Genomic DNA, 24695 nt, shown 5'->3' with positions numbered 1-24695 from the left:
ATGAGCGGAATTTCAGGCTGTGTACTGGTTCCTCAGTACAACAACAGCTGCCTCCCTGCTAGTTACATAAGGCGTACCCTGCTGTGTTTGGTGACGCAAGATAGGTATCTGACCACCTTACGAACTATGCTAAACACTGTCCTGTAAAAATTAGCAATGACATGATTCAAAATGTTGTGTTAGTGGTCTCGTCATGATTTGAAGTTAGTGTGAGTTACTGGTCATGAACACTGGAGGTAGAGACGCTTCAGGAGCAGCAGTTACATGATAAGCATCACATTTGTACAGAACAAGGTCAAACTTTGAAATCAGGCCTTCAGATGGCTTCAAACCTGTAAGTTCCATATGCAACCTGCCCACATAACCATGTCTTCCTATCACTTTATTCTTCCTTCCACCCATCTGGTGTCTGTTGCCCAACCTGTTCCTCCCTGCCTTTTTTAATCCTGCAAAGACTGGCACATATGTTTTAATGCCTATATGTGAGTAGTTCCTCTGTTTTAATGCGATAACTTTTATGTATAATGATATTAATCTCGTGTAGAAGTGAAGGAACAATCCTTTAGTGCCCCTCATGTTAGGCAGCATTCCTACTACTTACATGTTGGTTACCCGGAGCTAAGTCGCTGAAAACTGAGCAGGACCTCAGAAAACATCCTCTTTAAATAATGGGGTTTTTTTGTTATGTAAGAAATTAAATTCCTGCCTGACTTTATGCATTTTTCAAAATGAAGCCTAAAGTATCACTTAAAAGTAAGTTGTAACTGTCTTTCCAAATGGCCTCCTGCGCTGGACAAGGGAAGGGAAAGAAAACCCTCATTAATGTGCAACACTAAGGGACCTTCATGGTCTCTCCAAGAGTGTTCAGTGTCTCTGGTGGTTGGAAGCCGGCATGGGGCATGGAAAAGCAGATCAACCTTGTTGAGTTGAGTCTTAGGTAGTAATTAGAAAGTATCTGGACTGCACGTTGCAAATGTGTCTGTTTTCCAATCACAGTATTTATACCCAGAAACAAAGAAAGTTGAAATATAATTTTCTAAACTGCTGAAAAAAACCCAGCTCATCATTGCTAGAAGTGTGGGCTCTAACACGTACCAGCTGAGCAATGTGTGTCTCAGAGATCATAAAAGCGGAATTTTAATCAGTTTCCCTCAGTAGTGTGTTAGGATAAACACAGCATTCACAGAAGATATTTTCTATTTTTATTACTTTTATTTAGCTAATGTAGTTTACTATTTTTTTCTTCCATATAGATCTTGTGGTAGTAGTTATTTGTTTTGGCTTCAAGTGAAGAAAATTGTGCTTTAGGCGCCTACCTGGGGCGCTGGCCACCAGTGCTATACATTCAAAACATTTTAACACATACATGGCAAACCAGAAAACTATCAAGAGCAGTAATACTGCTTCCTAACATATCACTTAACTTTCAGTCGTGTGACCCATGCAATTAAAAACCCTTCCAATAGACATAATCCTCAACTATCTCTACAGACAGCTGATGTCTGCGTTCTACAAGTGTTATAAAACAAATTTTTCACATTTACTTAAATCATTTCACTTCCTTGTCCCTGAAATTGTCCAGTTGCCAAAAAAAATTTTATTTTCCTGTTCTAGTTCTAAGACATGTACTTAAGGATGAGTTTACATGCCTAGATTTGTATTAAAAAAAAAAACAAACAACCCACACCACCAATATTAAAGCAAGCATTTAGCTAAAGATGTCAAATTTTAAAAAGACTACAATAGAAATCAAATCCCTAACTTATTCTCAAATTGTACTGTGAATTCTACTTTACATTAATGGTGACAATACAGTTAAACTATTTCTACCTGAAATGAAAAAGTCCTCTTAAATCTTCTATTGTACAAAGTCTCAGTTCTGAAGGGTCACAAGAAATTACCCTAAATGGGAAAGGCTGTTGCAGAGGGGTCAGGTACAGTGCAAAATGGTTTCAGTGGCAGAACAGGCCATTTCTTATGTACTCTGATAGCAGATTTCTGTTCAGTGCAACTCCTTTATGGAGCTGAGGCGAGCTTCTTTCGATTCAGTGCCTGTAAAACCATTGTTATATGGATATAATAAAATGCTAATTATTTAAAAGCAATTTCCATACTCCATTGTATAGGTCAAGCTATTTCTTTTAATCAATTTTTCTTTTTAAATTTTAAATATATTAAATAAGCTGCAGGGAGAACCTCAATCTTTTGCATGTACAACAGATTTATGTAGTAAGTGTAAAGATCTACTGCTTTTTTTAAAAAGTGTGGTAAAATCTCATAGTCAGTTTCTTACACAAAGTAATACATCATAAAAACTGTAATAAATTACCAGTCTGCTAATAGTGAAGGCATTTCCCACGTGTTTGCTGTATACCTAAAATGCATATTCATAATTCATCAGCTTTCAAAAGCTGCTGGCGGATATATCCTCCTTATCAAGTATGACCATTGAGCCATAGCCTATATTATGTAATGTCAGGACAGTGGTAGTATTAAAAATCCTGTGTTCGTTTTTACTGAGTCAACCTAATTCAAGGAAGAGAGTTACAGAGGAGAACACGCTTGATGAAAGGGTGGAATCCTGCTTGACTCTAACGAGTTGCACCGTGGGAATCTAACTGAGGATAACTCAAGTTAATAAGCCTTTGCAGGTTTATAGTCAAGGCAATTTTTTCAAATGATCAAATAATAACCCATTTGAATTAATCCCAAATCCATGCCATAAATACACAGTACACTATGGCTTTTGAGAGAGGTTAAAAAATTCCAATTTGTAATTGCTGTGGGAAAAGACTTCTTACATACTACATGTGTGAAATAGTAGTGGGTTTCTATTTGGTACAGAGAATATTAAACACTAATAACAGCTTAAAGGTAAAAAAGTAGGACATATATGTTTCATGTGTTATGTATGACAATCTGTTAGTAACAGTTTACAGTAAATGGCCAGTTTCTTAGACTTCTATAAAATAAATGAGAAGCTGATTTTTCAAATCCATCAGAGCACATTACTTGGAGCTGTATGTGCAGAGAGCGTAAAGGTCAGGTTTACATCTTAGAACCATAGAAAGGTTTGGGTTGGAAGGGACCTTCAGGGATCACATAGTCCAACCCCGCTGCAGTGAGCAGGGACATCTTCAACTAGATATGGTTTCTCAGAGCCCCGTCCAACCTGACATTGAATGTTTCCAGGGATGGGGCATCTACCACCTCTCTGGGCAACCAGTGCCAGTGCTTCACCACCCTCGTTGTAAAAATTTCTTCCATTTAACTAGTTGGAATCTGCCCTCCTTTAGTTTAAAACCATTACCCCTCTTCCTAATGCTACAGGCCTACTAAAAGGTCTCTATACTTCTTATCACCCCCCTTTAAGTGTTGAAAGACTGCAATAAGGTCTCCCCCACAGCCTTCTCTTCTCCAGGCTGAAAAACCCAACCCTCTCAGCCTGCCCTCACAGGAGAAGTGTTCTATCCCTCTGACCATTTTTGTGGCCCTCCCCTGGACCGCTTCTAACAGGTCCATGTCTTTCTGGTACTGGTGGCCCCAGAGCTGAACATAGGACTCCAGGTGGGGTCTCACCAGCTGTCCACACTTCTTTTGATGCAGCCTGGGATACGGTTGGCTTTCTGGGCTGCAAGAGCACAATCCCAGCTCATGTCTAATTTTTCATCCACCAATATCCCCAAAGTGCTTCCCTGCAAGGCTGCTCTCAATCCCTTCATGCCCCAGCCTGTACTGATATCGGGGTTTGCCCTGGCTCAGGTGCAGCATCTTGCTCTTGGCCTTGCTGAACCTTGTGAAGTTCATGTGGGCCTACTTCTCCAGTTTTTCCAGGTCCCTCTGGATGGTATCTCTCCCCTCAAGTGAATTCCAGGTCCTCTGGATGGCATCCCTTCCCTCAAGTGAATTCATTGCACCACTCAGCTTGGTGTTGTCTGTAGGCTAGCTGAAGGTGTGCTCAGTCCCACTGTCTTTGTCATTAATTAAGGTATTGAATAGTATTGGTCCCTGTACTTACCCTTCAGGAACACCACTCGTTACTCGTTTCCATCTGGACTTTGAGCAGTTCACTGTAACTCCTCAGATGCAGCATGCACCTAGTTAGTTATCCAAGTCCATCCATAAAATCCATGTCTCTCCAATTTAGAGGTAAGAAAGTTTGGGGGGCCATACAGAAACCCAGGTAGATTACATCAGTTGCTCTTCCCTTTCCCACTGATGCAGTGACTCCATTGTAGAAGGCCACTAGGTTAGTAGGGCACAATTTGCCCTAGGTGAAGCCATGTTGGCTTTTAATGGCCTCCCTGTATTCCATATGTTTCAACATAACTTGCAGCAGAATCTCTTCCATGATCTTACCGGGCACTAAGGTAAGGCTGACTAGTCTTTTTCCTGCATACTGGGTTTTTTTGAGAGCCTGTTAGCTTGGCTATGGGAAATACTGGGGTGGTTGTCTTTCAGGAATACCATTATACTTTTTTCACTTTTCATTAACTTTTATATTAAATTTTTACCAGGTTTTCAGCTGAGTTCAACATGTGGTTTTTTCCCAATTGCCAGAGCACGTACTTCCCATTTCCAGTTTACAGGGATTATAAACTGACCAAAGTATCTTCTCATTTATTTAACAGAATCACAGAACGGTTGAGGTTAGCAGGGACCTCTGGAGGTCATCTTGTCCAACACCTCTGCTCAAACAGGGGCATCTAGAGCTGGTTGTCCAGGACCATGTCCAGATGGCTTTTGAAGACCTCCAAGTAGGCAGACTCTGCAACGTCTCTGGACAACCTCTAGCAGGGCTCAGTCACCCTCATAGTAAAAAAATATTTCAGGTGGAACCTCCTGTGTTTTGGGTTATGCCACTGCTTACGATCCTGTCACTGGGCACCACTGAAAAGAGCCTCACTCCATCTTCTTTATGCTTTCCCTTCAGATATTTGTATACAGTGATAAGATCCCCCCTGAACCTTCCCTTCTTTGGGCTGAACAGTCCCAGCTCTCTCAGCCTTTCCTCATGGGAGAGATGCTCCGGTCCCTTAATGAATTCCATGGCACTTGGCTGGTCTGTCTCCAATAAGTCCATGTCTTTCTTGTACTGGGGAGCCCAGACTTGGACACAGAACCCAGGCATGTCTCACCAGTACTGATCAGAGGGCAAGGCCCATCTCCTTCATCCTACTGGCAATACTCTGCCTAGTGCACCCCAGGATAACATTAGCCTTCTCTGCTTCCAGGGCACGTTGCTGGCTTATGCTCAATTTGGTTGAAGTCATGGTGTCCTAGGACCAATGTGGTCATGGTCCTCCAGGACCTCTGTATCCTTTTCTGCAAAACTGCTTTACAGCTGGGTGGCCCCCAGCATGTATTGGTGCATATGTTGTTGAATTTCATGAGGCTTCTGTCAGCCCATTTCTCCAGCCTGTTGAGGTCCTTCTGAAGGGCAGCATGACCTTTTGGTGCATCAGCCACTCCCCCCAGTTCTGTGTCATCAGAAAACTTGCTAAGGGTACACTCAGCCCCATCAGCCAGATCATTAACAAAGATGTTAAACAGGATTGGACCTGGTATTGACCCCTGGGGTATACTGCTAGTTAATGTCCTCCAACTAGACTTCATGCCACTGATCACCAGCCTCTGGGCCTGGCTGTTCAGCCAGTTTTTGGTTCAACTCATTGACTGCTCATACTTCACCAGCTTTAGACATAAGTTTCCTGTAGATATATGAAGAAGACAATCTTTTTCCCAGAAAAGTCACTCCTGTCTCCCTGACATACTGCAAGCTGTTTTCTCCTAGATTTTTATGGCATCATTGTCTTGGTATCTTCTGGATTTCTATTCAGGATAAGGAATAGTTTGTACATGGCTCTAAAGCAGGTGCAGAGGAGGGAGGGAAGACAGAGCTCTGCTCCTTCATGCGCTCTCAAAAAGGCCAGTCCCCACTGCTGCCTCCGCACATAGATGCTTGACCTCCTACCCCACTGCTGTTTGGTTTCAAGGCAATCTGAGTGAGCAGAGAATATGAGGAGTTGAGGCCGTGGTTTCACCCCTGTTATATCAGTTATGACTGCTTACTGCATGTGAACAACTAAACTGCCATTAAATGTCTCAAAAAGCTGTTTCCTTAGGTATATTAACCTGTCTCATCTTTTTGGACATTTCTACAGGTACCTCTCCACTCCAAGGGGGACTTGTAACTTGCAGGAATAACTACCTTCTAAATCTATCAGATTTAGTCAAGAGTATTAAAGCAGGCTAGGGATGGATCCTATCTATTGTAAATAGCTCTTAAGATAATTGAGGGAACTTCCTAGTGCCTGTGGGTTATCTTTTCATCAGCCCTAGAAATAATTAATTTGCTTTTGCTAGGGTGGTTCCAGCAAGCAGTCAAATTAGACTAAATCTGTGTCAGTGCAGAACTCTAAACATGTTTTACAACCGCACTTGAGCAAATGACAAATTTAAGCGGTATACAGTTTGGCTGGTCACCATGTATCATTCAAACCAATATCAGCTGATCTGCATCTCACATTCTGGCATTGATAATTGTTGCATTTAAGCCCAACTATATCAAAGCCTGTCTGCATCCTCACAGCCTGCTGAATTATACCTGGGAGTAAGCTGTGCTGTAGACCATATGAGCTAGAGTGTAGCTGAAGCCCATAAGAGGGACAACTACAGGGAAAGGAGGAACAGTGCTATAATATTTGTCATGGACTAGGCTTAAACTGCAAGCTGTCGTGTTTTATACAAGCACAAAGTTAATAAAAAGAAGAGCAAACAATGCGCAAAGCCACATTTTTCTGTGCAAATCTGTGTGTGTGTCTTCAAAATGTTTCTAATTCTGATGGGAAACTGTGTGAATGTTGCTTCCTCCTCTAGCAGAGGTGGACTGTAAATTAGTTACAGGAGTAAGTTGAGGAAGAAAGCAATATTATATATCAAGATTATGCCATTGGGTATTAATTCATAGTGCTAATATACATTAGTCTATCTGCGCATTTTTCAAAGGTAAGTTTATGCACAACTCTCTTACTAGGTATGACATGCAATTATTGTCCATCACAAAGACTAAATGCACAGACCTTTCCTCTGGTACACTCTGCGAAAGATTACAACATTTCCTGCCTAAAATAATCTAACTTTTAGGAAGTAGAAAAGAAAGAGTAAGAAAATGCCCTCTTCACTACTTTCTAGAGGATACTAATGCCTTTGGTCATTCACAATGATTTACTTTTGGTTTGTATTGTTTACCCTGGCCTTTACCATTACCTTTTCTGGAGTGGTCTGGCAGCTATACAGTCAAGGTGATAGTAACCACTTAAGTAGGGGGTTGATGACAAACACAGGCCCATGCAGCCAAACCTCTATGAAAAATTACAAGTGCAGGAAATACAGGCTCCATAAGACAAGGGTACTCTTTATCAGCAAGTAGGCAGCTGTAGAAAAAAAGCCTTTAGAGGAGAGTTGGTGATGCAAGCAGAATACTATTGTTACTGTTGAGATGGATGTTACTGACAGCTGTTGTTAGCAGGAAGCTAATCTTTTCATCTGACTGCATACTCAAATTTTCTTTAAAATATAATAATCTATTTCCTATTACAGTTGTTGAAGACTGGTATTATACTGTACTTATCTGTGCAATCACTGGAATCAGACATAATAATCCCTGCTACATGATTGGAGTACTGAAGTTTTTGCTTTGTCTCTGAAAGATGGCTGGTGAGCAGGAAAAGGACTTTAGGCTCTGAGCAGAAAAGCTGCATTTTAAAATCCTTTTTTAAGATCTTATGTCCCCCTTAGACTTCAGACATCTGCATTGTGAAATCTAGGCTGCAATTTATGATAAGCTTCTTTTTTTTATAGTACAGGAAATCCTAAGCTTACCCAAGAAAAATGTAGTTGCAAATGAGAAACATCTTTATGTCCACCAAGTCCCGAATATTAACATTCCTTATTTATCCTTCCAAAAATTTTTCATTTTCAGGCATGAAGTAAAACCCAGTAAGGAAGAAATATTTGATGTTGCATTTTGTACCCTCTACCACTTTCAGGTTTTATGGTCAATACAAATTACAGTTCATAAACATAGCTCAGTGTAGTTGCCCTTTTTTCTATTCTGACTTGATTTGGGTTTTTTCCATTTGATTTGAAAAACACACACCACACTACACTGTTGTTCGTAGCAGTAGGAAAAAGATTAGCCTGTGAAAAGTGCTTACTTGGTAACATACTCACACTAAATGCTTACCATCATGAGTGGAGTTAGAGAAAAATAGGTCCAGGCCTAGATCAGCTTTTGAGCCAAGTTCATATAAAAAGTCCACAATATTTTTCTTTGTGACCTTTGTAGAATAATACTTGCACACAACGAATCACACAGTTTCCTGAGCTTCAGTAGTAATGATCTAGAGAGTTTTTATAAAGCAGTCAGCACACCTGAACTCAATATTACTAATTTTCCCTGAAGTCAAGCAAACTGGATTAGGTAAGAGTATATTTTATTTTAGTTGTCACATGACCTGAGCTTTACAATCATTATAACAAAACCTCATGTTTACAACATTGTTAGAGTAAAATTTAACCTTTCCCCAAGCTTGACGTTTTCCAGATGAATTGCAAAGTGAAGTCCAGTTTGTAACTTACAGTATAAAATGTCTTGCATCATCCAAATGTGTTTGTGAGGGTGTGTAATATAATTTCTATGGAATTTGTACCTGTAGTGATAGCCAGCAGACACAAAAATATATTCTTTTTAACAACATAGTTGTTAACATATGCCAAAATCTGTGGGTATTCTTAGTTTTAAAAGTGTGAGTGGAAGATAGAGCTTTCACGTATATCTAGTTACTGTTCGGGATCCCACTGAAGTGGAATCAAAATTCCCTATTCTAAAAATGGCAATACCTCTTCATGTACTTGAAATTGGGCCAATTTTTTCAGGTATACTGCCCTAATAAAAGATCCTACTTTTTCTAGTTAAACTTACAGGTCTAAAGAAAAAATGTTATTCTAAGAAGTAACTGGAAAAAAACCAGTTCATGGTTTTCCTGTCACAGAAAGCTCACACTGAAGCTCCACAAATCTGTGTTCTGAGTAAATGAGGGGCCAAAATATTATCACAAATTATTTTTCCAGTTCTGTGCCATTTGCATTATCTCCTCCTCTGGCTTTTGAAGTACTCAAAGTATTAAAGACCCGTCTGTGAATATATTGTGAATTTCTTTGAAGTTGTCAGTCATGAAAGAGATGAAATACACATTTTTTTCTTTGTTGACAAAAATACCAACCATGACCTTGATAAAAATAAAAACAACCCTGTAAAAGCAAAAAGAAAAATTCCCTAGAATAATATTGACATGGTCTTTATTATTATTCTTAATGTCTGACTTTTTCTTCACTTAATAATTGTTTATTGAGAAGAAAGTTAAAGCACAAAGCATTAAACTTGGTACAGGTTTTAGAAAATTAAAAGCATTATGGTAGCATTGTCTTAGTGAAGTGCTTATGAAGCTTAGATAATACGTGTGAGCTGGAGGATAAATCCTTAATTTATTTCATCATCACCCTCGTGTGCAGACAAAGCAAAAATCTAAAAGGACAAACTGATATAATTCTATTACATTTCAAGTCACAGTATAAAAGGAAGATGGCATGTAGATCACTAATGCTTTTGAAATTGCCCTTATCGTTGCTGTTGAAGAGGATCTAAGATTTTGGGAAACATTTAAACACTTTACCAAGGAACAAACCGGGGGGGAAATAAAGAGGTAGGCCCTAACTACAAAATTTAAGAAGGGCAGGGAACTGCTTGAAGAAGTCCAGCTACCAAGATGATCAGGGGGCTGGAGCATCCCCCTTATGAGGAAAGACTGAGAGACCTGGGTTTGTTCAGCCTGGAGAAGAAAAGATTGAGGGGGGATTTCATCAATCCCTATAAATATCTGAAGGGTGGCTGTCAAGAGGATGATGGGGCTAGACTGTTTTCAGTGGTGCCCAATGACAGAACAAGGGGCAACGGGCACAAGTTGGAACACAGGAAGTTCCACTGAAATATGAGGAATAACTTCTTTACTGGGCGGGTGACAGAGCAGTGGCACAGGCTGCCCAGGGAGGCTGTGGAGTCTCCTTCCCTGGAGACATTCAAACCCCGCCTGGATGCGTTCCTGTGCCCCTGCTCTGGGTGTGTCTGCTCAATCAAGGTGATCTCCAGAGGTCCCTTCCAACCCCTACCATTCTGTGTTTCTGTGACAGATTTGCCCTGGAATATAGACCTGTAGTGTCTGCTAGGAACTTCAGGGGAACATTTGTTAGAAAGCTTTTCTTCAGCCATGTCAGCTGAAACAAACATTTAATGAGACACCAGTGTGAGCTTTCGTACTTCAATCAGGGAGTGCTCTAAGCCAAACACAGAAATTATCCTTAGATAAATGGAGGTTAATCCCTTCAGTATGAAAGATTTGTGTGTATATTGCTGTGTGCAGGTAGATTTTAAGCTAATGGGGACAACAAAGGAATTTTGTTGTTTCCACACAAATTTATCTTCTGTTAGCATCATTACTTAGCATCGTGTGAAATAGTAATTAGAAACTTTGTATTGCATATGTAAACTGTCATTATCAGTTTAAGCCTATAACAGGATGACAGGTGAGATTGATTTATACTGTCTGCTTTCCAGGAGGTACCACTAAACTATCATATGAATCATTGCACCTAAAACCACTTCTATTGCAATAACCAACCAGTCAACAAGTTTTTCCGTATTATCAATAGAGCACAGTGGTTAAAAAGCACATAAAAGCATAGTTCATCAAGGCCAAATCCTAAGTCTTCAGTTTCTTCATGTGGCATGGAAGTATGTTTGTCCTTTTCTAGAAAATTAATTTTTATATAAGGGTGTGTCTCTTCCTAAGGGAGAAACAGCAAAAGTGAGCAGCAGTGAAAAGTCTTCGCTGAATGAGTGGCATACATGACCTGGGACAAAAATAAAGATTGACCTCTTGCCTGTTTTACTTTTTAACAAGCTGCCAGCATGATGAAGTTGACAATTTCCTCTCCTAGATTTGTTCCTGCACCATCTTCTTTGGGAAGACTGTGGTTAAATTTCAACTGTCTCAAATAGGATCTTTATTACTCTAGCTGATATAGAGTCTTAATGTGGTAGACCCCAAAGCAGGGGTGTGCCAGAGGGTGTACAGCCTACCTGAGCCATCAAGGAAGTAGCAGCTAGTTCAGATCAGCTACTGCTGCAAGCAGTGACTAACAAAGCAGCGCTCTGATGCCTTAAGGACTAATTAGAAACTTAGAAGAAAAACAGGCAGTTCCACTGGCGGTTACAAAAGGACTTCTAAGCAAGATTCCCATATTTGCTAGTTAAAGATCTGGATTGTTGCCCAAAAATGTGTGTGCATGTGTGTGAGTGAAGGAGAGGGGTAGCTAATTGTTACCTTGTTTTTAGTGGTAACTAGAGAAGTTTCACATTAGGCTCAGAAAAAGAACAAAAACTACTTGAGAATTTTCTGTGTCAGTGTCAGATGAAAGGGATTACTCCTCAGGGTAGCCAAGACTGAATATTTTACCTGTTAAGCTTTTTTTAAGCTTAAGCTTTTTTTTTAAGTTAAGTTTTCACTATTTTACTTTACAATTCCACCATCTGTATGCATTTAAATGTGAATGTTTCTCCATCCTTGGGGACAGTTCTTATAGTCTCTTTTTATTCAATTTTTTCATCTTTCCTTGCTGTCTAATTTTGTATGCAGCTCTCACAGAAGACAACTCACTATTCCTCAGAGTCAGCTTGAAGGGACTGTAAGGATATTAAGGATTACTCTTCCTGCCTCCCTCTAGTAGATAACTTCTAATAGTAGGTAACTTTGGATAACTTGATCCAGTAGGCATGAGAAGCATACTTTTTAAATTAGTTTTTTTCTTATGAAGTGTCTAATTTTCAGCTAATAGATGATCTTTTAAGCTGTTCTCCATTTTCTTTTATTTCTAAATCACTGTTCTGTGGTTAAGTTTTCATGTTATCTACATACTAGCAAAATACCCATTGTGCATGCCTTTAAACTGCATATTTCAAAGAACTATACTGTCAAGCAGAATTACAGTGAAACTACAGAACCAGCTTTTTGCTTTATAAGCATTCATATAATTTTAATCACAGAAACCAACAGTATTCAGCCACAGATCTAACATATGTTAGAGAGAGAAAATAAATGGCTATTTTCTCTTCCTTTCCTGACACCTCATCTAGGCCCAACCAATAACCCAAATCTCCAAGTTCCCAATCATGCAATGAGCTCTGCCCTGAGAAACATCCCAGAATTTGACCTACAACTTAAATTTAAGAACCTCCAGGTGTAGTCTGTTACTTTGGTTACACTGTTGTTTTGATAAATTATGCAAACTGTACACTGCATTGCAAAGTATTTGTGAAATACAGACTATGTCTCAACTTTTTGTTAGCAATTCAGGAGAATTGCTGGAGGATTGCATCTACCAGGGGCACAGATGCTGGTGAAATTCTGATTAAGCAGCACCAGATTTGGGTTTTGGTTTGGGTTATGTTGGGTTGGTTTTTTTTTTGTCCCTGCTACTCTCTAGTCCCATCTGGGTGAATCGGGAAGCCTGGTGAGCTCCAGCTTTTTCAAGATTTAAACCATAGGAGTACGGCATCGTCATTCAGGTAGGGCCAAGGCAACACAGAATGGAGCAATGAATTCCAGTTGACGTTATTTTGCTCCCACACAATGGAGCAGCCAAAGACCTAAAAACGTCCAGAAGAGCCTTAGGCTGACATCATCTGCCCTATTTCCACAGGTTTACACTATCTTGCAACATGCCATGAATGCTGACTAACTAAGAATTCAGCAGTGACTTTTGTAGAAAATACCTCCCCCAAATCTACACCTTTTTCTTTTCAGGTAGTGTTTCCTCTTTATTCTAAACAAAGGGTCAGGCACCAGCATGAGAGGTGTGTAGAGCTATTAACACTGCTGAGTCCTGTTGCTGGTCACTGAAAAGCTTGCAGTGGTCCAGCTGCTAGTTCAGAGACATGATCTACATCACTAGTGTGCTCTTGTCACTGTGGCATCACCAGATGGCCACTTCCAGTGTTCCACTGCAGCTGGAACATTTTTCCTAATACCTTATTAAATCTTTCTTGCTTCAATTTAAGCAGGTTACTTCTTCTTGCTCTCTCTATGGACATGAATTGCTCATTGTTTTCTTTACAGATTGCTACCTTTTACATAGTCAAGGACAACTGCTGTCTCGCCTCAGTCATCTTTTTTGTAACGCATCTATTTTTTTCAGTCTTTCCTCATGAGTCATCCTTCCCAAAATCATTAGCATTGTGATTGCTGCCTTTTGAAGCCTTTTAAATTTGATTGCTTCTTACTCTGTGGTGTTCTAAGTGTGTACACCAGCGTAAGCGCTGTCTCATTGGCTTAAATAAAAAGAAATAACTTCTCTTTTTCCTCACTTACAGTACTGTGTTAGTAAGTGTCCCAGTATACTCCCTCAGAGCCCTTTCTGCAGCATGGCTATTTCTTTAAACAGTTCATTTCCCTTTTTGTATTTCTGCATTTAAATTTTTTTCTTCCTAAGATTAGGGATTTACATTTATTTTTAATTAATCCAACTGTGCTGATTTCAGACTGTTTCTAAAATATGAGATTATTTTGTGTGCTAGTCCTGCCTTTTAGTGTACTCACAACTCCTTCCAGTCTGATGTGATCCACAAATTTTATTACTATGTTACCTATACTATTATCAGTGTTGTAAAATAAAGTATGGACCGTAACTAGACAGGAAAAATGAACTTGCTTCTCAGTTACAATAGTAGAAAGTTTGAAACCTCTTCACAATCTTCTTTTGAGCTGTTGATGAGTACACTTTGAATATGTTTTTTTAACCAGTTTTGGAACCATCTGTGATGATTCCATCTTGCCATTCTCTTTACTTTTACAGGGATGTCATGAGGGACGCTATCAATAGCCTTACTGAAGCCAGTTGAACTATCACAGAAAAGTATTAGATTTGTTTTGCATGACTGCCCTTTGATAAATCCATATTGGCTGTTCATCATTACCTAATATTTGCCAGTAATATACCAATAATTGCCAAACTTTTTGGACCATAGCTTACTACAGTCCACAGTTTCTTGTTGCCCACCATACACTTCATCATCAGACTATTAATGAACAGGTATTACTAAGGTGATGTACATTTTAATGTTAAGTAGGATTTCATTGCCCCCTTGCTTCAAGTAGAGACCACAGTCTGGGGCCTGATGTTCCAGCTGCTTATATGCTGATTGTCCAGTAAGTTGCTCTACTACCTTTTTGAGTGTCAGAGACCAGCTGACTCGTCCCTGATTATTTGAGTCCTCTTTTCTAGAGATCTAGAGACCTATCTGCCTTTTTTGCTCAGATTTTTCACTGACTGCTTTGTGTTCATCCCTAATCACTCGCCTTCTTTCTTTATTGTTTTTTAGCACATAGCTAGACCATCCTTGCTGCTGACTGTAAAGCTCTCCTTCGAATCAGATAGGGCTGCTGTACAGGTAGGGACAATAAAAGTATGGCCATGGCATAGATGGACTGCAGATTCCATAAAATGCACTAGGTTAACAGGGACCACCATTTTCCTGCAGGTACCCAGTCAGTATCTGAGATAGCTGTTGGTCAGCAAACAGGCCTCTCTCAGTCCGCAGCCATTCTGGCATTATCAAAGAGCAGCCTAGAAGGACCTCCATTTCTACCTTGGTTCTCAGGTTTTCAAAACTTTCCGTGCTGATCTCTGACTGTGACACCCACCTTTTCTCCACGCTGGGGTAGCTAACTTGTGCTTTTAGTTTAGCATCTTTTAGCAGCCGTGTCTTTCCTTCATCTATCTCCAGCAGATCCTGCCAATCATTTCTGAGTTTGTTCAAACCATCTTTGCTGTCTTCTTTTATTCTTACTGTATTTCTGCTCCCTTTCTTCTTTCAGTGATATGAAAAATATGAAATCAATCAATTGAAATACTCTTAAACTATTTGAAGTTCACTTTTATAGATTCTTCTTCCACTGGACTGATTCATTTTGCAGGTTCTTTCTTTGAATACTGGGGAGATTCTGGAACTAATGTCGTACTCTTGAGAAATCTATTTCCTCTCAGTTAGCTGGGATTGCACAGGCTTTTACCAGACATCAAATTTTGCCCTTCATCCACATGTGTGCTTCCTCTTTTGTAGATGAAAATACATACCATTTCCTCTTCAAAGTGTCTGATGACCCCATATCTGGTGTAGTTCAGAGATGTGTTATATCATTGTTTACAGCAGCAACCTCTGCAATATGCTGTAGCACAGTTTTTAAAATACATTAAGCCAACATCTGCTGTGACATCTATTATTTATATCAGTAACAGAAACTTATGCACCGGGTACAAACTGACTCAGTTTGAAGGAAAATAATAGTTTTGAATCATTTGAGTTTTGTGTTATATCTTGCTACATACATTCATGATCCGAGATTATTTGCAGTGGCAAGATGAGTAACAATAACCTTGATATACAAGCAGCTTTTTCTTTTTAAAATACTGCAAAAATAATCTAAGGCATGCACAGACTTCCTTATTCTCCCTACATGGTTTCTTCCTTTTATTATTATTGAATAACCTTTTAAAAAATTCCGTTTCATCCTGTCTGATTTTTGGAATACCACTGATGAGTAGGAACTTCTCTTCCAAATGGATCTCTTTTCTTTCTCTGTAACTCTGGCTTTGCTCTGTCTGCAGTTGCTGCTGCCTTCAAATTGGAGCCATGTCCCACTCACACCTGGCATGGCCTTTTGACCTACAAGCAATTACTTTTATTTTTGCATCTTTTGTTTAGCCATCAGGCCTAATACCTTTAATACCTTCTGTGAGGTGCCTGTCTCTTAACAGGAGCAGAACTGCATTGAGCAGAGTTTAAGTTTTTGTCATGCTTGCTAAGAAAAGTGGTAGTAAGAGATCAAGTGTCACAGAATAGGTACAGTAATTGTAGAAATCGAGAGGGCACAGAGGGAAAAGGAGCAGACCAAACAGGCAAACTGTGCTGTTGCGTCTGGTAATTCTAAGATGCCTATTAATGCTTGCTGGGGTTGGAATAGAGTCTTATATGGAAGGGAAAGACTTCTTACCTCTGTATTTTCCTGTCTCCCAGTTGGCTGCCCTGGTGGGCTGCAGGGTTTTTTTTTACTTGGAATCTGCTTAAGTGCATCTTGTTGTTTTAAAAATCTTGTCCTGAACATTCATGGTGAACTTTATGGTAGATGTTTTGTAACCATTTCATGGGTGATTATTCTTAAATCATATTAAATACTAATTGATTTGTTTCTGTGAAAAATGACCAAGCTACTCTGATTACTGAATTTTCAGATTGGGTACATGCACTTGTACTATCACTCTGGGATTTCTGAAGAATACAATACTCTCCTCTTTCTGCATTGAAATCAATTAATTAGCATTTAAGAAGTCTTCTCCTCAAATGTTCAGCTGATACAGTATAGGCTGATTTTTTATTCACGGTTTGGTTTGTCTTGTGCTTTTCACAGCAGAGTGCATTATTAACCTAATTCTGGGTTTATACTGTTCAGTAAGTGGTCCTGTCTTTTTTTATCCCTTGGTCAATTACTTGTTTGTGAGAATATTTGCCTCTGTTATGTTCATTTTTCCTTCTCTGCTCTATTATCCTGTATTGTTGCTTTCCAGAAATGAATCTGCAAGTACTGCTGTACAGGTTGCAGTCACACTTCACTTAAGGACAAGGTTATTCTTTCTTGCATAACCTTTCCCAGTTGTGAGGACTGCAATATAATGATAGAGATCTGTTGGAAGAGTGTCAGAATCTTCATTATATAGGACTGCAAATGTTTTTTGAGGTTTACATCAACTACAAAGCAAGTAGAGTCTAGAACATCACCAAAATACATTTCTAAACACTAGGACAGGAGACCAAATTGGCTGAAGTCTGACATTTGGAATTTGTATGGGGATAATTGTAATTATAAGGTTTTTTCTCTGCTTAATTAAAGGCACTCCTCTGCAGAAATAAGAAAGCAATTTACGCTCCAGCCAGGCTTTGCGCAGTTTTGTCAACGAAGCTTAAGTACTCCTGGTTTTTCTACTCTTCATTTGGTAAGTTCTGGGTTTTCTTCTTTACACAGGTTTGGCATCTACACAGCGTAGTATTTTTTGGGTAAATTAAGTGATCTTCTTTAGTTGTCTTTCTTTCCACTGGCTTCTGTTTGAAGCTGTTAAAATACTCCCTGGTGAGCTGAGGAAATTTTGCATCTGAGAAAACCAAGTATGGTCCTTGGAGCCTGAAATAGAGTGTCTTTCTACATATTCCTATAAGTCAAAGTTAATTAGTAAGTGTTGGAGTGTATTACATCCTTTCTTTGTGGGAAACATTCGACTCCATCGAATAAATGCATTATGTGGTAATCACACCATGCATGCAAAAGGATGATTTGCAGAAGGAGGGCAGTGAAGAGACAAAAAGAAAGGTAGAGGCTCAGCTAGCTTGGCTTAATACACAGTTTCCAGAGCTAGCAACAGAGGCAGCACACTGACCTGCTTTTGAGTGCTGAAAAGTAAGCATGTTAAGTGAGAAATGACAAAGTATGGCACAGATATAATTGAGTCAATTGTTGTGTGTCTCCGAATCATCTTCAGCCTTCCATGTGTAATCCCCCTCTAAAGAAGTCAGACCATAGGACATTGCTGTTATGACAAAGGGAAAAAATACCGGATCTTTATAATTGACTTTCAAGAGGATGGGTATTCTGCAAACGTACCATGCCATAAATAAAACAGACTAAGATTTTAATACTCTCCTCCCTCCTACCCTTTTAATTTTTTATTCTTGTTGTGAGACTCAATAAGTAGAAGCGGGAGAAGTCTTTGTGCACCAACGATTGTGAAAAATGTAAAACACTAGATGTAAGCACTTACTTCCTGTGTGTCAGGGCCTCCCGCCACCACTCACTTCCTTAATCTGAAATGCTGTGGTCGTTTAACTTGTGGTTATTCATCCTGGGAAGGCTTGGTCCCTTCTACATGCAAACAACTGCTGTTGCTCTTGAGAAATTTGATAAGATTTCTTTTGCTGGTATTACGCCGTAGCTGCCCTTTTGTGTGCTGTCACAATCCATCATCCTAAAAAAGGTATGTTTGCAGTAATGATTTGTGGCATTTTCTGTGGACTAATTGTTTTGCACACCGGCATGATGTGTGAAGAGGAGTGTTGGCTTCTCAGTTGAAACAATATCTCTGTTTTCTTTGACAATTAGCACCAATTGTTAGGGAGACCGTTACCCTCCATCTGCATTTACCTTTTTCATCATCTTTTTTACATTTGTGTCTAATTTACGATAGTCAAAGCCACGTTTCTAATGATTAAAGGTTTTTATTAACACTACAACTAGAAAAAGTTAGAAGATATAATGAAATGCAATGGATTTGACTTGTCAAAATGGAAAAGTGTGATTTCTGAAAGAAAATGCAATGCTTAATCAAAAATCAGGTTGTATTAAGCAAAAATATTTTGCATGCAAAACATTACATCTTCAGCAACTGAAAAGATGTAATATCCTTTATGTTTACTCTAAGCTGTGTGTTACTTTAATCTTCTGTGCATTTTTTTTTAGTAGAACTTCTCATATATGTGTATACTAACATGCAATGTTTTGCCCACTGGCAGTACAATAAATGAACTTCAAGGATATTATACTGACAATTCTTTAAAAATCTATAGCCAATATTTACTCATAACTGTTGATCCGGCATGCTGAGCACTACACTAAGTACAAACCAGAGATAGTGCTTAACCTAAAAATTTATTACCAGCACAGTGTATTTCTTCAACTGGCTGCCTCATGATTTGCTGGACATACTGTCTGTTTTAGGTCTTCCCTTAGGGTAAAAAGGGCAAAGAAAGAGAGAGATTTTCCTAAATGTGTTTTCAGAGAATTCAATTGATCCCTTAAATGTGCAGGCAGAGGGGTCTGCTCAGAGAGTTTATTTATGCAGAGAGCAACACCGTTTCCCTACAAAAGGGGAACCTGGGGCAGGGGGTGGTTGGTTGTGTTCGAAGGTCTCTACTACATCATTTGCAGGAGTATGTACCACATCTATTTTTTTCAAAGGTTTAAACTGGTTTGCTTCTCCTAGATGTTTTTAGCACATTTCTTCTAAATACGCTTCACTTTCTGCAAGATGTTTCTGGATTTTTGTTAGCTGAATAACTTCCTCACATTTCTAGAATACTCCAAAACTCGTATTTACCATTAATCAGCTTTAACTCGTCTCCCTCTCTACAGTAGTTGACGTGGCATATTATGTGTGAGCCATTTTAGTTCAGAGTCACCCAGAGCTTTGCCACTGTTGAGCACTTTCGCTTGTTTCATAAACTGTGGAATTCCTCATTGTCCTGTTGAGCTAAAATTCCTGGTGTTGTAGATTTAACACTGTTATGTGCAGAGGTCACTTCATGCTTAGGTGAAAATCCTGTCAAATTCCATCAGAGCCTTGCATGAGTACGATGCAGATTATCTGATCCTCGTACAGACTATTTATTGCTGGTAGCTTCAGAAGGCAGTCTTGTGAAAGGTATTTGGGCTAATCAGTGCAATGCAATCCTTGCTCTTTACAGGCAAGGATGATTTTATAGATATTTTTTGCTACAATTCTTCCCGGTAAATTAGTTATTCCAGTGCTGTTTTTCTGTGCTCTTACTGTGCTAAGGTGTCCTCAGCCTTTCTGGAACTCACAGAACATAAACTATAGGTTTTCTAGAGCTGCAGCTTTTAGATCTATTTGTTACTTGTCAAGAAAATAAACCATATGAGATGCTGGTCTCTGTACTCAACTGGACAGATATTTTATTTTCTAAACATACAGGCTATTTTTCTTGGCTATACAGCAAGTAAAATAATTTTCAGTTTTATCTATATGCAGAATGACACACACTGTTAACATATGAAGGCACATTTATGTGTATGTGGAACAATTCTAGGTACCATATCAAACAAGATTTTCTGCCTCTGTATTTGAGACTAAACAGATTTTAAAAAAGCCATGGAGCTTCAGAGCATGCATGAGTAGCGGAGCTTGTATTCTGTGTAAGAATGGTTGATAAAATGTAAACAGATACAACTGCTCTCTATCAAGGTGCAATGCCATGTGCTGTAGAAATGGTTGATATCTAAGGTTTGCAATAATAACTTTAGTAGTTCCATGTAGTATTTTGTGTAGCTACTGTACTAACCTCTGAAAAATCCAATAAAATGAGAACTCTAATAATAGGCAAACTAGTAATATTCAGATATGGAAAATAATAATTTCTTCTGATTTTGGTTGTACCTTGCCCTCAACTTTGTTTGGAGTCGGAAGCACACAGCATTTCTAATAGTCAGCACCTTTCAAGCACAGCACGTTAAATGAGTGGCATCTTCATGGTGGCAGCCGTGGTGCTCACAGTTGGTCCTTCGCACACTACGACTTCTGAGAGTTACTGCCTTGGCCTTGTAATTCCTAGTGCCTTTCATCACACGTGCTGTAGAGTCCATTGGCAGCTCCCTGCCAGCTGGCACTGCCTGTCACCTGCCCGTGTCCACTCTTGTTCCTACCCAGTGCTGCCTTTTTAATAACTCTGATTAACACCATGGATTGGACAAGGGGGAGCGAGAGCCCTTCATGGGAATCTAGCAGAACACATCTGAGGGCATCGGGGATGTACCTCAGTCAGCCTTCCTTCTACCAGCATCTACGAAAGCTCAACAGAGAAAATAGGTGCAAATTTGGATTTAGGTGTAGGTTCTTCCTTTTCTTCTTTGGGTTTTAAAACTTTTCTCTCTTCGTTCCCTTTCTTTTTTCAGATGAATGTTTCATGGGCAACTTTTCCCTGCATTAAATGCAGTGGCACTTTGTAGAAAGTTAGAAGTCTGTTCCTGATGTTTAGTACATAATGGGACAATGACAAGAATTAAATAAATTAGCCTAAATTACACTATTAAGAAAAACCTTCTGTTGCTAAAGTAAACACCACTTTATTTCTTCCTTTAGCCTTCCTTTTATGACGCAGTAGATCCAGTAGATTTTGAAGGCTTCCTAATGACACGGATTAACAACTTGGACTCAGAACTAGCGCAAGAACTTGGTGACTTTCCTGAAGATGACTTGGACATTGTCTTTACACCCAAAGAGTGCAGGACTTTGCAACCCTCCATGCCAGAAGATGGGTAAGGAGACCTTCTCTCCCTCTGAAATGCTGCAGGTTTAAAAATAGTTTCGAAGATGTTGATCCAGACACCTCACTGCCATCCAGCCATTATGCACTTGCCATTGATTCCATTAGGCCTGCTTGCACACTTAAAATTATGCAAGTGCTTACACGACTTCCTGAGCTACCTGGTAGCAGCAGAAGTGAGGTAAGCATAGACCAGGAAGAAGAGTAAGGATGTGCAGGGGGCAAGTATAAAAAATAATTTTGTAGCTCTGATCGCAGAGGTGGAAGTTGATTCCGGTCATGTAGTAAGCATAGGATTGAAGTATTTTGTCTTTTTCTTTCTTCTTTTTTTTATTTTTTTGGCTAGCTATGTGTTACATGGCATTGATCAGATCACTAAGCATCTCCTTCTCAGTACCTTTCTTGCTTAAATGGGGGAAAATACTTCATATTCACAAGGTGTGGGGAAAAAAAAAAGTGTTAATTTCTAGTGTAGACGTCACTTTTGGTTTCAGGCTGACATTAATGAAATAATTCCACTATTTTCAACAGCTTTTAAATTGAAATAGGTAGCATGTGTTGACACTGGTGCTCTACCATCCTGGAAATATTTAAGCTGGTTTGATAAACGGACAAACTGTGGGCAATAGAATTTTTCAGAATGAGAAAAAGGGATGTATTGGAGAGTTTTCTGGTGTGGTTTAGGCGAGTCCTATGCATTCTATACAAAATACTCTTCAAGGATTGTTTCATTGTAAATAGTACCTTCAAGTAGAACCACAAAGGCCTATTGAGTTTTGCAAGCAATAACAACCAGATAAATGTGAAGTCAGCACCAGTTTAGCCCCAAACTGCTATGTCTGCAGAGACGGCTAACCATGCAACGTGTTTGGGACTGGGGGCTGGCTCCTTCCGGTATACTCAGGAAATGAACGGCACAGTCTATATTCTCTGCTGCGCTAAACCTGAATGCTGGAGGGACAAATAGGCTTAGCTTATGGTGTCCTGACTCACAGGGTAGACTTGCATCTCACTCTGTTCCTGCAAAAGTTGTTACAGGCTGATCTAATCTTTACCAGCCAGCTGTATAAACTACAGACCTATACAACAGCAGTATTTGTTCAGTTTTCTGCCCAACACACCAAATGCCATCACGCCAAGCAGGAACCACAGTTTATATGATTTTTGCCAGCTGTGGACTAGCTGAGAACACCTCTCTCTAAGCAAGGTCTCAGTCTGCAAGTTTCTCATGAAGTTCAGGAGAGCAAAGGTGGTAGAGGCGAGGTGCTACGCTAGGACACCTGAGAACTCTTTGAATCATACATCTCCTAGGGGATTTTGTAACATTTCCACAAAAGGTGATTTTCACTTGAAGTTACTCATAGAAAATGTTCCAATCTTTGTACTGAATTCTTGTTTTCCTGTGGACTGGTGAGAGAGAATGCATGTGGGAGACAGCAAATGTTTTGGTGCTTGAAGTTCCCATTTATTTAAATGATGGACAAAAATAGTAAAAAATTAACCAACTCTGAAATGAGATTTAAATGATAAGATGATGATTTCTCCCGTTTCCAAGGTTACTTCCCAATATGCCTGCTGTTTAAAACAGCAGTTTTCTATTTGTTTTTCCAGTAGCAGAACTGGTAGACTCGTGCTGTATAATCAGTTTTCGGCCTGATTCACACCACCGTGACATTAAAGGTTTTGTAAGGAGTCTGTGGCAAAGCTCAAATAGTCAATACCAACAAATATGCTCTCATCAGATTATTTTACACAGCAGCTTCCGACTCAGCCGTTCGTGCTGCTGTTATTGGTATTAGTGCTTTCGCAGAAATCCTGCCAGGGTGCGTTAGGGAACATGAGAGCGCAGAAGGGGCATGCACCGAAGATTCGCCTGCGGGCGATGCCATCTGTGGTGTCCTCCTGCACCGAGAGCAGGAAACAGATACCGCCAACCAGACTGGGTTAACGTGCTGCATGCTTGCAAACGTACGTCACGCCTGAACCAGATGCAGAAAGTGACCATGTGCTGTGTCCGTACACAAGTGGCAGGGGCAAACAGCAGTCTGGTATTGGCCAAGGCTCTGTCCTGCGGTGCATGCATGAGCCCAAATTACTTGTTACCTGATCTTGGTAATCGGTTGCAAATCTGTTAGGAGTTCTGGGTGGAAAGTGCTAAAAAGTATCATACCTTTCACTTCTGCCTGCATTGCATGTGTATCCTACTCTTTTACTCACTTGGATTGGAAGACATAAAAAGTGATTTTGGCACAGGTCACTAAAATGTTTTAGAATAGGGATAGGGGAATTATGCTACAACATCATGACAGCAAATTCATGAACATCAACTTTAGCTTATAATATTTCAGTTCCAATAAGTATCTAGTCTATCAGGCAGCACTGACAATCCCCTATGTTAAATTAAACTTATTTGAAAATCATAAAATTAAATCATAACATAATGCTAGATCTTAAAGTTTTATTATGCTATCTGATTAAAACCTTAGGGTCCCTTTTTAGAATTTTCTTCATCTCTGTGAAGAAGAGAAAATTACACCAAAAACGTAGAAGAGGCTATTTATATGCAAGAGTCCAGGAGCTGAGGCCTCTGGAAAAATATCTCTGTATGTTGAGGCTTGTTATCAAGTCTTGAACATCAAAAAGATGGGTACGCGGTATGATTTATTTTGATGTATTTTATAGCAACATTGGTCTTATATTCATGAAATGCATAGTATGGCAAATGGCTACCTCTGTTAAATGTATGTGTTAATTTATAAACACATTGACAAAAACCTGCATCAGGGAATTCATGCAGTACACAGAATTCTTTAAACCTCAAACAATAGTTTAGCAGTAGAATAAATATACAGGAGGGGACTAAGAGAGAGGCTTTTATCTGAACAGCATGTTTAGACAAATTTCTTTGTCCTTAAGGTATGACCTAGGTACTAAAATATTTACTGTATGTTGCTTTTTCACCAGGGTTGAACTGGACTCACATGTCAGAGACTGTGTGCAGACATATATCCGTGAGTGGCTGATTGTGAATCGAAAGTAAGCTACATACAAGTAATAAAATAGAAAATACCCTGCATCCTATTTGTCAGAGGGAAGATGCATGCTGTTATAAGTAATCCTAAAGAATAATGATTTGAATCAGTGACTGAGGACAAGAACTCAAGAACTAACTTTCCAGTAGTCTATATAACTATATTGTTTTGTTTGAGCTGGTGGGCTATAGCTAAATATTCTTGCATCTGCTTCTTAATTATCAGGGACTCTGTGAATTCATTGGGAAGAAACTCACATCAACTGTCTGTAATGATGATTTATCTAAATCAGGGATGTTACTACTGTTTGATAACACTAAAAGGAAAGATAACAGGGATAAAGATTGCATTTATATGCTCTTCATTTTCCCCTCCATGCCCTG

The 24695-nt window shown here is 39.4% G+C and overlaps 1 protein-coding gene across 2 annotated transcripts in view; it reads left to right on the top strand.

Moving 5' to 3' along the window:
• The window catches only part of DOCK8 (dedicator of cytokinesis 8), a 95176-nt gene that overhangs the window by 2094 nt on the left and 68387 nt on the right, over nt 1–24695 (top strand). The window contains exons 2-4 of one of the 2 annotated variants that reach the window (XM_075078733.1): nt 17064–17166; nt 21097–21272; nt 24245–24316. In XM_075078733.1, the coding sequence (XP_074934834.1) occupies nt 17064–17166; nt 21097–21272; nt 24245–24316 (351 nt within the window). Of the gene's footprint in view, nt 1–17063; nt 17167–18059; nt 18199–21096; nt 21273–24244; nt 24317–24695 lie in introns of those variants that run through there. The other variant, XM_075078734.1, reaches the window with a different exon arrangement.

Source organism: Phalacrocorax aristotelis, chromosome Z (genome assembly GCF_949628215.1).
Source record: "Phalacrocorax aristotelis chromosome Z, bGulAri2.1, whole genome shotgun sequence".
Classification (NCBI taxonomy): Eukaryota; Metazoa; Chordata; class Aves; order Suliformes; family Phalacrocoracidae; genus Phalacrocorax; species Phalacrocorax aristotelis.
The sequence above is the reverse complement of the archived record's forward strand: the minus strand, read 5'-3'. Positions and strand labels throughout refer to the sequence as shown.